The sequence below is a fragment of the Chanos chanos genome, chromosome 12 (assembly GCF_902362185.1).
Source record: "Chanos chanos chromosome 12, fChaCha1.1, whole genome shotgun sequence".
NCBI lineage: Eukaryota > Metazoa > Chordata > Actinopteri > Gonorynchiformes > Chanidae > Chanos > Chanos chanos.
This window is the reverse complement of record NC_044506.1, coordinates 3901677-3916580: the sequence shown is the minus strand read 5'-3', so window position 1 is coordinate 3916580 and position 14904 is coordinate 3901677. Positions and strand designations below refer to the sequence as shown.

Here is a 14904-nt window from a genome sequence, read left to right as displayed (position 1 = left end):
CTATTACTACCTTTCATTCTGCATTTTAAATGAGTTTAAAATCAGTTCACTCATTCCGAAATCTCATGCACTCTGATCTTTGACTTACTTATATACTTCACATTATCGCAAATATTCAAACAGGAATTCGACTGGTCGGTGCGATCCATTCCGAGCATTTGCGATGGAATAAGTCGCCATGTTTACAGAACATCCGCTACAATTGTGACCGACTTTCTAGAGACTGTTATAGATTCTTAATATTATGCGGTATAATATCAGGTTACGTTAAGCACATCCAAGCACAAGTTTGCCCTTTAACGGGGATTTGCCGCTGGTCGGCCGGGAAAAGCCAGACGAGGGCAGTGGCCCGGTTGAGCTTGCACGCGTGGAAGGACGTCCTAATGACTGACTGTCAACTGTCAATTTGTCTTAGGATCCGTGCCATCGCACTGTCTCCCCGAGGTGACGGCCGGCTTACAGTTAAAAAGCAGGCTACAGTATTACATCTAAGGAACATACAGGTCCAAATCATTTTCTTATCCTAGTGTGGTGCTGCGCAATTAAAAGAAAATCAAACTTACCCTCAGAAACGTCCTGTTGAACAGTTGTCGCTGAAATGATTCAATAGCTCCGATTCGTTGATTCGCTCCGTCGCTAATTCTATACCAGAATGGTGCCCTTTTCGCCGCGATCGCTTTATTTATTGTGTCTCTCACGAATGTCGTCATGCTTGATGTCGTCACAATCACGGCGAATTCCAGGTCGTGATTTCAAACCCTGCTTTTTAAAGACCGATAATAGAGATTGCATGTAAGTACACTATATTATAATAGATTATTGCTAAAGCGCTAAACTTGGAGCTGGAGTTTATTTATTCAGTCACGAGCTAGCAGGCATACATGGGTATAAATAAATGAATAAATTCCTTAGAAATAAACAAATACATACATACATATAGGCATACATACATACAAAAAATGTCTTTTTCTCTTCCCTGACATGTGCCACACGTCAGGAATGCGAGTATTTATTCAGGATTTTTATGAGAAAAATTGACTACTATAAATCATCAGCATGGCAATGTATCAGCATGGCAATGTATCTGCAAACTTTGCAGATGTGTAATTATCAGCTTTCCTGCCAGTCTTTGTCAGCCCTTTAACGGCAGTCACCCAAAGTGGTGAATTAGTCACATTCAGCGGTTAGCTTAGACACAATGACTATGTTCAAAAGGAAATACAAATACTGCAGGTGGCTTTTTGTGAAACCTTAGGCCTCACCTGAAGGGTCACGGTGAGACAAATGAAATGATTCATCATTAACCTTTACAACTTTTAAAAACCATCAAGGAAGGTCAGCAAGCAGCTGGGTGTGAAATACTTTGAAACACCAAACCTTTTTCCAGCGCTTTCACTTCAAGTCTGAGTCTTTTAAAGGTTTCATTTTACCCATCAGCACAAAGCACGTACACACACACACGATAACATGACCTTGGTACTACCCAGAGCTTTCATCAAGAAGTCAGGTGCAAAATCAAAAAAAAAAAAATTCATCTGAAAACACTAACTCTAGAGGCCATGACGTCAATCAGAACATTAACATGTGTTACACAGCATGTAGTAGACTGACTAATTATATTTTCATCTAGAAAAGTCATTGCTTTGATCTCACTTCAGCTCGGGATGAGTATTTTGAATGACACGCAATAGTTTAAATTTCACGTGTGTGTGCAGTCACACAGGAAACACACTGGGTAGAAGTCAAGGCATCTTTATTTCAGAAATCCATCTTCACAGCTCCATCATCTCCCCTCTGAGGCTGCTATGCATAGTGCAACATTCCACTAGACTCAAAATATACAAGCATTACTTCATCATTCATTGTTTTTCCAACTCCAACATAATATTCAGAGATAGATCACTTTTTAGTTTTCACAAGAGGTGGAATATTTTAAACAAAATATTCAAAAGATCACTTAATCGTTCATTTGTTTTTACAAAAGCCTGCTTCTTTGTGCAGCGTCAGAGATATGTTTATGATAGAGCTATATGACACAAGGCCTGACAAAGCCTTTTCCTGAACTAAGAACTACATAAAGCCAACATCAAAATAACCAAACATGGCTGAAACAAACAAACAAAACAAAAATTCATTTAAAAAAAAAAAAAAAAAAGACAAATTTACATCTAAATTTACCTCTGTTACGTTATAGTTCAATTCAGAGACAAACACATACACACACACACACACTCAGGCACACACACACACACACAGAGCAGATCAGAATAAGGATGGTCACCTTCTCCAGATCTGGCAGGTGTGGACAAACTTAACTTGCTTAGTTAATCATTACAAGCTTTAGATCTGAGGAGTCAATTCTGGTTCATCACTGGATATTCACCAGATTGTTATACCAGCAGAACAGTTGTGTAACTACGTGGACTGAATGAGTTTTGGGGGCTAGGGGGAGTCTAGAAGAGCCATACAGCATCATGACCACACATAAGCCCCTATTTACAGTTTCAGAAGCCCCTCCTCCTCATTTGCAATGCAAAATCATGCAAGTCATGATGGCCACAATAACCCTACCCCCCAAGAATATACAGTTTAAAAGTACTGTAAGGCAAAAAAATGTCTCTTGATTTCAGTATGAAGTACATGGGAGTAAGTCATATTGACTCCTGTGGTATTTTAAAACTATAATGATATAATCACAACTGTTATTGGTAATATCACCGTGGCCAAACTATTCTGTATTTCCCATGGATGAGAGGGGAAAAAAGTATTCATCCGCAAGTTACACCAATCCGACAATATATAACAAGACAGCTCTGTAAAAGTAAGTGGTTCCATCTGGTTTATTTCTGATATAAGTTGCTCACTGATTTGTTAGTTTATTTACATCTATTTTATTGACTAGTGAGAACATGACAGGTATAAGGTTTGTGCTGTGAAATCATAGAGCAGAGGTGTCAGTAGAAATAAGCACAGTCCACTGACTGGCTAATCACCTAAGGCTGACGACAAAGACCATGTTCAGTGTGAGAATACAGTACACTGATTCACAATCACATTTACACACACACACACACACACACACACACACACACACACACTCTCTCTCTCTCACACACACAGATTTCCCTATCTTAAAACCACACGGAACAGGATTACGGGAATTGTAGTTCATGGATGGGGAGGGTGGGGCTCAGGGCTTGAGCTTTAGCCAAGGGTGGATGATCGTAAGGATGGAGAGGATGGAGGAAGCCAGGCCACAGGCACCCACAAATCCCATCCCAGTTGGGTAAAGACCGAGCTGGTCCAAAGGGGATGAAGACGTCGCACAGGTTCTTCAAAAGGTCCAAGAGCAGGGGCGGGTTACTCCGCAACACACTGACCAGGAGGCGGAGCTGCCTGTGGAGGCGGGCTGGTATGATGGGGAAGGCATGGTCTAAAGGTTAGAGAACTGGGCTTGTGACTGGAGGGTTGCTGGTTCGATTCCAGGCCCAGCTGTGTGCCCTTGAGCAAGGCACTTAACCCCAATGCTCCCCGGGTGCAGAGAGGAATGCTGCTCCTGTGTCTGTTATGTGTTCACTACTGGTGTGTTGGATGGGTTAAATGCAGAGGACAAATTTACTGTTCACAGTGTGTGTGTGCAATCACAGAAACTTACACTTAACTAGGAACTGGAGTGGCGGGGAAAGGGCTGGGGGAGAATTCTCCATTTTCTGGGGTAGGGGTGAGAGGAGAGGGGCTGGACAGGGAACCTTTGGCTGAGCTGCTCTGTGCCTCTCTCTCCATCAGCAAATGGATCTCATACGCATCTCTGGTCAAGTTCAGAATGAGGGCGAACAAGTAATATCTACAGAGAGAGAAAGAGACATTTACGACAATTTTGTGTGAAATTAACTTGAGTAAGGTGGTACTTGCTTGTCATTTATATTGTTACTACCCCGTCTAGGGTGAAACATAAAATGCGAGGGAGAACCTCCTTCTCCTGCCACCACAGTGACCCAAAACACCAACACTCAACACCGATATAACACTGGTCAGCTTTTATTACTAAATCTAACTATTTACAAAACACAAAAGACTTCGGGGGTGAGCTGGCACCCACCCCCTACTACTGCTGACTCAGCAATCCACAGAAACAAAACACGATAACTTGATTATTTACAACTATTTACTCAGCAGTCCACATCATCATCCCCAGCCAGTTTCTATACCAGAAAATACTCTATTGACACGACGGCAGGAGTTCACAGGAGGATCAGCCAGATGTGCGCTGTGCAGCCGTCGTCTTTTAAAATTCCCTCACATCTTCTCCAGCCAATCAGGACCCACCAGCAATCTGAAAGGAAGAATGGGGCGGGGACAGAGAGAGAAACACCCAAACAGAAACAAAAATACATCCAAGGACGTAACAGAAGTAAAAACCAAAAGTTAAAAATTCCATACCTGACAAGGGTGACAACACAAAAGGATGTGTGTGGGAGTTCTGAATACAGAAAAAGCTCAGTGAACAACTTAGACTCTTTCCCTTAAATACGCATCCAGAACAGAGAAGTTACCAGCCAAAAGAAAATATGCATGTACAGTGAATTGACACATCTGAAGTAGACAGGACCCTGTGATTTGACACATCTGAAGGAGACAGGACCCTGGAGCCACCTTTTGTGATCCCAGACTGAAGTAGAGATACTATTCTCTCAGGTTTCTGAAAAATAGATAGAGAAGCAGGAGAAGTGTGTGGGTGTTTATACAATGCAGGTATGTATAATGTGTGCAAAACATTGTGTGCTTTCTTTTAACTGTGCAATGGCAATTACAAGAGTAAATCATCGTCTGTAACAAACTTTGTGGTAAGTTTTGTGTTTGCTTGTTTGGTTAGGATTCACTGTCAGTTTATAAGAGTGCGACCTGTTTGGTAGAGTTGCTACTATATATTACTTGGAATTTTAGTTACTGTCGCATCAGCTGCTGAGTTGCTGATGCGAGTCAAAATTTAAATGTGAACTGATGGCTGTGGTGTTGGGGTGTGTTCTTTTTATGTCTCTCTCCAGCATTTCATGGCTTCCGTACTTCATGATGTGATAAACCAGCATTTGTAAACAAGTGACTTCGCACTGCATTCACTTTTATTTGTTTACAGTCTATGAGCTTACGCTGTTTGCGTAACGAACTTGTTGAAGTTGCCCAGTAGCAACAGCGCCAACTAGGGTCACAGATTTCGATGGTCACAGAATTCGGTGTAACACCTTCAGTAAAATTCAAAGTAAACCGTTGCATGTTACACTGCTAAGGTACGTTGAGGCCAGATAACAAACTGCCGCTTCACTCAGATGAGCAATAAAATGGCTACCAGTTACCTTGTTAGTGCGGTTAGCAGAGTTCTGTCGGGTTGTCCAACACGGTTCCAGGGGAATGGTAGCGGAGCCCCGTCGGTCATAAACTGACACGCTGCTGCAGAGGGATGGTAGCAGAGTTCCGTTGGTTTATTTCTTCTCTACACTAAATTAACTTTGAGATATACACTGTCACTGACAACATAGTCATCTATCCTAAAACTTACCAGTTACTCTCCACACCAATAGCCTAGACATGGAGTTAATATCATTGAAAGCTTTTGCTCTCAACTCCGCGAGACTGGGCAAACCTGCCGCCTTCTTTTCTCAGCTCTTCTCTCTGCTCTAACTGAACTCCATTTTCAACCGTAACGGGTTCTGGTTCTGCCATCTCATTGGTCAAACGTATAAGCCAATCAACTTGCAGTGAGGAAATGACGGGAAATCACCTTGTAACTGCCCGATTTTCCACGCTCCCAGGTTTCCCCGGAATTGCGAAATCCGCAGTTGATTGTGAGAGCTGCCCGATTTTGCCGGAGTCGTATGAAATATGGAGCGACATGAAATCTGGAACGGTTGCATCCGGTTAGCCATTTTCACAGGAAATGCGTCAGATTGTGTCTACAGTTACTAATGTAAACTATCACATTTGGAGGCAACAAACTGTGAAATGGCTGTTAAAGATACAACACACTTACAAAAAGTAAAGTGTGAAAGCATGAAATCCTACTTTTGTGGTGTATCTAATCCCTTCAAAATACGTTTGGCTAACCGAGCCGCTAATACAGATAAGCGATGCTTTGCCCCTATACCTTGGCCCAATAAACTAATTGTAGACGATACGATATGGGATATACATTACATGTCTATACGAAGAAAATTATTGTCGTGAATTTGTAGTTTGGTGGTGTGTCTAGCGATTAGGTATCGTGTTGCTTCTATATTTTAATAATTGATTTTCCCACTTTGATTTTGCAATGCACCGTTGTGTTGTCGACAGAATTTGACGTATTTCCTGTGAAAATGGCTAACCGGATGCACCCGTTCCAGATTTCATGCCGTTCCATATTTCATACGACACCGGTGTCGTATGAAATATGGAACGGCTTAAAATCTGTAACGCATTTCCTGTGAAAATGGGTAACCGGATGTACGAACTGGCTAACCGGATGCACCCGTTACAGATTTCATGCTGTACCATATTTCATACAACACCGGTGTCGTATGAAATATGGAACGGCATGAAATCTGGAACGGGTGCATCCGGTTAGCCATTTCCTGCAACCGGTTAGCCATTTTCACAGGAAATGCGTCAAATTGTGTCGACAGTTACAAATGTAAACTATCGGATCCACTAAAAAAGTAAAGAAATATCTCTTTTACCCCGCTAATGGAGATAAGCGATTCTTTTCTCGTATACCTTAGCTTAATAAACTGATGGAAGACGACAGGATGACGTTGTCTATTGTCAGCGTGCATTAAATGTCTATACGAACAGAATTATTGTCGTAAACTTGTAGTGTGGTTTACGAAAGATTAAGCATCATGTGTCGCTCGGGGCTTTTATTTATTTCAGAGATGTTTTTGTTTATCCCGTAGACTCATAACATGAGTTATGTACCTACCTATATTACAGTTAATTGATTGACTCTCCCACTTTGTGTCACTTCTAGCTGCAGATGTTTAAATGTCTCATGTCATCAAAAAACGTGCTATCAATGCATTTTATGCTACGCAACCTCTATGCACAGCTTGATGGCAATTTTTTTTTTTTAAATGTAAAAATGCTTTCAGTCACTGTCTTAGAACTGAAGTCGTGTGATGTTTGAAAGACAGATGTTAAACGTATTTTAAGATCAATGCACTGTTGTACTTCAGGAATAAATCATTAATTATGATTCCTAATCTGAGGCATCAAGTTTACTCTGAAAGGAAATGAACCTGTGCATGGTTGTACCAAAATGGATATGTTGTTGTTTTGGACTATATTCCCAGTTTTGCACTTATGCACCACAGAGATTTGTTCGCAGTATTGTCCTTTCACATTATTTGGTGCCCTCAGTGAAGATGTGCTGAAGGTCCTGATCAGAGATTTAGTCCTAAATACTTAGAAAGTGTCATAACATTGTAAAACACTTGTATAACACTACAGTCTTGAAATACTACACTTCACACCGGGAGTTTTGATTTTTTAGGTGTTATTTTTAAAGGGGTCACCAGACCTGTATCAAAATTTATGAACGCACACAAAAGAGCAAACAGAGCATAACAGCAATGTAAAAATATATGCAAAGTATATACATACATGTGCATGCATAAACCTACATCATGGGAGCAGAGAGATAGTGTGTAATAGAAAGAGAGAGGGGGAAAAAGGGGGAGAGAGAGAGAGCGCAATACAGACAAAAACTGAAACTGTCAACGTCCAAAGAGGTCTCTTGCTGGTCCCCAATGACCTACTGTGGAAAAAGAAGATGGAAATAAATAGGTCAGGATTAAGTTTGTTAGTCAAACAGAATATTGGTGAGTGGTTTATTATTAATGCAAAAGTACTGAATAGAAAAAAAAGAGTACTGAACCCTTCATTGTACAACTTATGTGTACAAATAATGATAAGTCACCTGACTGTAGTGGTTGGAAAACATCACTGCCCGGCAGATGAAATCAGAGTTCTAGGATAATGTGACAGTTAAAATATCAGATTTTTAAAATATCAAGTACATTTTATCTCATGACAACATTTCTCCTCATGATACTCATCATGTCTTTGTATTAAAGAAACATTTCTCCTTTGTGCTTTCCAGGCATGCTCTTAAGAGCACATGATGCCAAAGATGTGCCATGGTGACATCTTAAATGCCACAATTCTGCCTCTTTCAATGCTTGTGTTTCCACTGCAATTTCTCTGACCTCCAGATCAGTCATCTCATGAAAGAATAAAAGTGAATGTGATCTGAAAATCTCATTTTATAAAAAAAGTTGAAAACAGTATTTGTCCAGTGGTTAAGATGTGTACTTGATTTTTAATTTACAAGGTCATTTTGCGAGTTAAAGGTCGTACAAAGTAAGAGACGTCCGGTACAAACAGACACCCCACAGTTCTGGCCGTGCGTCTGGAGCCATTGTGATGGGCAGGTGACAGCCCAGCTGCTCAGGTCCCAAACGTTCCGAAAGGCAGTTCTACAAACATCATTTTATTATAACGAAAAGAAAGTGCAAGTGATGTAGTTGTTATACTTGTTAATGCAAGGACTATTTATATCTCACTAAAGGTATGGTCATTTTCGGTTCATGGCATTTGTGAAGCATAAGGTCACACGGAACATCTGAAATACCTAAGCAAGTCAAGATCTTCTGGCTGGATGATACATTCCCAGTGAATCATAGACCCTCGCTGTCTTCCTGTGACCATCAAAGACCTTTTGGAAAGTACTCAGTTAAAACAAACACTCAGTCATCAGTAAATTAAAAAGAAATGTGTTAAATCCGCTAATTCTCAAAGAAACCCAAAGGATAAAATGATTTCCTTCCTCAGGGGTCTTGCATCCAACAGCTCGGGGCAGGAGAACCGTGGAGTCAGTCTTAACATCCTGTTTAAATATTAGCTCAGTAAGAAGTCAAGGTTAAAAGTGAAAACATGAACTTGTTAAACAAAGACTTTAAGAATCGTACCTTCAAATAACAGAGAACACGGTTCTTAATGTGTCCGAAATGGGTCCAGTCATGCCACCAAGACACAAATGCATGTGCAGGGACAGACTTAACCTGGTTTAAAAAGTCATGTCAGTTCACTGACGCTCATTGACCTAGGGAGGAATTTTTTCAGAGGTTTAGACTAACATGCTCAGTTCCAGCTGCAAGTTGGGCTATCCTTGTGTGGACAATCTGCAATGATGGAAATAAGTAAGTATTCTGTGCATTTTTAAGATGTTCACTATCCTTTATAGAAAAAGACATTGCAAAAAAATCACATCATCAGTCAACCAAGGGAAGTCCCTCTTAGAAGGTCAAAGAGACTTGAAGTCCTTTGCAGTGGCCTGGCAGTTGTTGATCCTGATAACGGGGCCATTTCTAAAATTTGTGCTAGAATGTTCTTCAGATAAAGGCAGAAAACATGAGTTGTACATTGTGATCATGCTGTGCATTCAAATAAAAGGTTTAGAGGGTACAATATTTTTTTGTAATCGGTTTAAAAAAAGTTTATTTGCATTACCTCATCATCAGGATCAACTGGGAACACTGTAGACGAGAGGGTGATTTTGTCCTGTGGCAAGTAAACAACAATTGAGTGTTTTAACATTATGTTAAGTTATTATGTGAAGTATAAAACTGTCAAATGCTTCTCTCCTTTCGCCACCTCTTGTCCCTCTTCTACTGTGAAACAAGACACATTTTTCCTCTTGCGTGTTTCAAACATTTTTTTGCGTTCTTTCAAATGCTTTCAGCGATGCCTTCAGGGACTCTTTAAAGCGTTTTTTCTGTCCTCCCTGGGATCTCTGGCCATGCTGTAGCTCGCCATAGAAGAGTCTTTTGGGCAACCAATGGTCTCGTATGCAAGGTACGCGTCCTGCCCAGCGCAGCTGAGACTGCATCAGGATGGTGTAGATGCTGGAAAAGTCTGCTTGAGCGAGCACTTCAGCGTCTGCAACCCTGTCTTGCCGTTTGATGTTGAGGATTTTCCTGAGGCACATTGTGTGGAAGTGGTTCAGCTTCTTGGCATGGCGTTGATACACTGTCCAAAGCTGGTGCCTGCAGTGGAGAACTTGTTGATGCTGTGTTGCAAAATCAGCTTCTGAACTAGCGTTGAGTGCACAGTCATCAGCAAAGAGAAAGTCTCTGATGACGTCAGTCATAACCTTGGTTTTTGCTTGAGGCCTCCTGAGGTTGAATAGCTGGCCATCTGTGTGGTACTTTAAGCAGATTCCAATGTCATCGTCTCTGAAGGCATCTGTCAACACTGCAGAAAACATCAAGCTGAAGAGTGTCGGTGCCGGGACACAGCCCTGCTTAACACTGTCGGAGATCGGGAATGGCTGGAACGTCTCGCCGTTGTCCTGGACGCTTGCCTGCATGCCATCCTGGAACTGCTTCACCATGGAGATGAACTTCGGTGGGCATCCATACTTGGCCATGACCTTCCTCAGACCTTTTCCACTGACAGTATCAAAGGCCTTGGTCAGGTCGACATAGGTGGAGAACAGGTCAGTGTTCTGCTCCTGACAGGTCTCTTGCAGTGGCCTGGCGGCGAACACCGTGGCGACCGTCCCGCCCTCTTTCTGGAAACCGCGCCGGCCTGGTCAAGGTGTGTTGTCAGTTGGTTCAGCAGGATCCTGGCGAGTATCTTGCCTGCGACTGAGAGCAAGGGGATATACCTCGATGGTTGGCGATCGCCCTTTCGTGTGTACAGGTGTATGATGGAGGCATTTTTGAACTCCTGCTGCCACAAAAGCAGAAACAGCTGGTGGAGCTTCTCAGCCAGGGCTGTACCATGTTCCTTGTAGACCTCAGCAGGAATGGAGTCAGCACCCAAGGCTTTGCCGCTGGAGAGCTGACGGATCGCCTTCTGGATCACAGGGAGCAACGGTGGATCATTGTTGGTGGGCACTCAGGGGCGACTGATGGCGTCATCGTTGATGGAGGAAGGGCGGCTCAGTACACTGTTGAAGTGCTTGGTCCAGTGTTCGAGAATCTTCTCTTGCTCTTTGATTAGTGTGTTTATATCTGCACTAAGGAGCGCACACACACACACACACACACACACAGATTTATCAGCTTTATTACTGTAACACACTTGCACTAAACAGGGTCTGGCACAAAGAAACAGAACCATTAAAAAGCTACTATCCAACACTGTCAAATAAAAGGACACAGAACACAAATTAGTGTATATACTATCACTCACATATTTAAGCTTTCTTTGCCTAAAGTAATTCATGAATTTGAACCAAACTCCTTCAGGGAAAAAGTCTACGGTTTAAAAACTACACAGTGTGATGGGAAAGTAAAAGAATGCCAATGACAATACAGAAATGTGTAATAAAGAGAGGTTTATGGTGAGGTTAATGACTGAACATTGTAGTGGATTATAATAATTTAGTAAAGCCTACCTGAGCAGACAACTCCAACATCTTCAGCATGAATACCGAAGGGAATAAAATGTTTGTCTGATCCACACTTCAGTGTAGACTCTGACCCTGTACACTGTACTGCAGCCAATACAATTGGTCCTGATCCCTCTCCAAAGTGAGGATATCTCACTGCCTGTATAGCTCAGACTGACTGAAGGAACTGAGTCCTCTTAGCTCACCTAGAGAGAGGACTCCTCCCACCCACCAATCACACTCACTATGGCCTTATTAGAGACACTGCAAGACAGCTACAGTCATAAATCAGGGGGTGCTCTTTAAAATTCTCCATATATATTTCAGTTTATAAAAAAGTTCTAGCTTCATATCTCAATTTCTGTGTTAAATATAAACTTAAAATCTGAGACCAAAAGCAAATCAAGTTTCTCAGAGTATGTGTCTGTTAACCAGGAAAGTTCCAGAGTCACGCAAATTCCCGCTGTGCTCAGGATAATTAAGCATACACCCCCATCTAGTGGTGAATAACAGTAAGTACTAAAATAAACAAACCTGAGGAGGCATCTGGAAGGTCAGTGTTGATGTTTTGCACTGAGTGTGAGTATGTATGTGTGTGTGTGTGTGTGTGTGTGTGTGTGTGTGTGTGCGCGCGCGCATGTGTGTGTGTTGTGTATTTGTAAGTGTACCTAAAGTACCTAAGTGTACCTAAAGTTTAAAATTGTTCCACCACTGTTTATGTAGAGTGCCTGGCCAAAAGAAAGTCGCTGTTTGGATTTGGAGGCAGTGCTATGATCTGGGGTAACTTCAGCTGGTCAGGTCTAGGCTAAGCAATGTTATATAGCAATAAAATGAAGTCAGCTGAGTACCTGAATGTACTGAATGACAAGGTTATCCCATCAATGGATCTTTTCTTTCCTGATGGCGTGGGCATATTCCAGGACGACAATGCAAAGATTCCTCTAGCTCACATTGTGAAAGAGTGGTTCAGGAAGCATGAGGAATCATTTTCACACATGAACTGGCCACCACGGAGTCCTGACTTTAATCCCACTGAAAGTCTTTGGGATGTGCTGGAGAAGATTTTACAGAGTGGTTAGACTCTCCTGTCATCACAAGATCTTGGCCAGAAATTAACGCAACTCTGGACAGAAATAAATGTTGTGACGTTGCATAAGGTTGTCGAAACAATGGCACTGTGAACGTGCGCCGTAATCAAAGCTAAAGGTGGTCCAACAAAATATTAGGGTGTGTGACGTTTTTTTTGGTCAGGCAGTGTATATCACTCTGTTCATTATCCCAAAGCCATGATTGAAACAGTACATCAATCACTGCAGAAAATATTTCTGAATGTGACAAAGTGAGAAATGAGAAAAAAAAGGGATGTGTCTGTAGAAGTCACAGTAATATTTATGATGAAATTGTATTTTAAAAAATAGAGACAAATAATTTGCTATCATACAGTGCTGAATCACTCTGATTTTCTTAGGGAATGCCTCTCTCACGAAGGAAAAGGTCAGTCGGAGTCACGTCACTTTCTGCTGTATTCATGATCATTTATCTCACAGCCCCATCTAGTGGTGATTATGAGTAAGAACTAAAAGAAACAAACGTCCAGTGGTGTTTGGAGGCTCAATACTGATGACAGTTTTGCACAGTGTGTATGTGTGTGTGTGTGTGTGTGTGTGTGTTCTGTACTTGGAAGTGTACATAAGACATTTTTAAAACCGTTCCACCACAGTTACAGTGTATTACTTTCTTCATTATCATTATCAAAGGCATGATTAAAACAGTATGTCAGTCACTGCAGAAAATATTTCTGAATACGAGACAGTGAAAACTGAAACGCAAGAATAAAGGGATGTGTCTGTTGGGCTCACAGTAATATTTATCGTACCATGGAATTTAAAAAAATAAAGACAAATAACTTGCTATCATACTATAACCAATTCTGTGTTTATTCAAATTAGAGTTTGTTAAAAGAACTCGTATGCGTTAACGTCTGTTCCCTCCTCCCCATTGTAATAAGACGTTAAATTTCACGGAGAAACTTCATCAGTCTTCACAAATGATCTCTGGTTTGAGTTTCCCGAGATATTTTAAATTGGAGCAGAGCGGCTCTGGTTTGGAGTAACAAAAATCACGTGGAAGATAAAGTCACATGTTGTTTATGGAATCATGCCGGGTTAAGGTTCATCCTGTGAAGCTCAACATATTCCATGCAGCCCGATCTTGTGATGACTGTAGGAGTAAGTGCTAAATTGAAGAAAACACCGAAACTGCCCGTGAGACAAAAAAAAAAACATTTTTCAAGAGATTGTTCAGGACGTCCCCCGAAGAGATTAGTTAGCTCAAATCAGCATACAAAGAGTTCTATGAGAGAGTCTAAAGTCTCTCCAAACATATTACATTTGCATCTCTCATTACAAAATGGTCATGTTCTCATGACAACTCATTGTCCTAACATATCACCATTCATTAAAACTTCTGCGTCATCTGTCACAGATATGTAGCAAAGTATTTCAGCACTTTGAGCACCAGAACAAACTGTGTTAAACAGTAAATGTTGTAGCTGATGTCTGATCTAACAAATAGAAACCTCCTCTTTCCCTCTATCTGTTTCTCTCATCCTGTCTGACAGGACTGGGAAAGTGGTGTACAGGTAGTGTAGACCGTGAAGCAGGAGTGGCAGGATCTGAGTTACCATGGTAACCCAGAATAAACCTGTGTGCACTGCTTCAGACTCTACAGCAAGTCTTCATCTGCCTGACACACAGAATGACTGAAGGAGTGAGTGTAAAAGAGGGATCTCAAAACAAAATAAAACGAAGAAATCATGATTTAATTCCTCTTACAACAGTCTTGTCATAATCTTTTGGATGGAGCTCAGGTGTAGAAAGGAAAGAAAAGCAAATACAACCCTCCTGCTGCAGAGCTACACTCTGAGGTGGAGTCCAGTAAAGATGAGACACAGCTCCACCTCCCCACTACAGCCAGGTTCTGCTGCTGTGAGTGAATGTGGAGCTGACCAAGGCTCTCACTCTCTGTCTTCAGCTGTCAGTGCAGGTTTGACAGATTGGTGCTGTCCATGGTCCTGAACACTGTTGCCAATCGGACACTGGGAGCTTTCAGTGCGTGAGGGGAAAGTGCTTGGTTTCCTCAGCCCCACAATGACCAAGACATAGTGAACTCACTTCATATAAACACACTGTTACAACCATTTACTGGATGTAGGATAGGATATAGGATACACAGACATATTTCATAAAACAAACTAAAAGGCGAGCTTTGCCACCCCATTCAATCAAAGGAAATAAAGTATAGTTAAATACGGCATGTCATAAACGTGTCGAAAAAGCTTACAAGTACATTTATTTTGTGCTGTTTCTGCTGAGTTGGTATTCTGATTGCATGTGTAAAACATTTTTTAAAAAGGCAGCCAATCAGAATATAGGCACTGTAACGAACTGGGAGACTCAAACATACACTTGGTATAG

General features: G+C 41.5%; 1 protein-coding gene and 1 pseudogene across 1 annotated transcript; both read right to left on the bottom strand.

The window, feature by feature from the left end:
- Window positions 1–2566: 2566 nt before the first annotated feature.
- LOC115825516 (peroxisomal membrane protein 11B-like) lies at window positions 2567–4183 on the bottom strand (annotated as a pseudogene).
- Window positions 4184–9551: 5368 nt separating this feature from the next.
- Window positions 9552–11562, bottom strand: LOC115825295 (uncharacterized). The gene is made up of 2 exons (XM_030789128.1): window positions 11435–11562; window positions 9552–11053 (listed from the first exon to the last, which is right to left on the bottom strand). Exon 2 carries the CDS (start codon window positions 10457–10459, stop codon window positions 9737–9739), a length of 723 nt encoding a protein of 240 aa, XP_030644988.1. The 5' UTR covers window positions 10460–11053; window positions 11435–11562; the 3' UTR covers window positions 9552–9736.
- Window positions 11563–14904: the final 3342 nt, after the last annotated feature.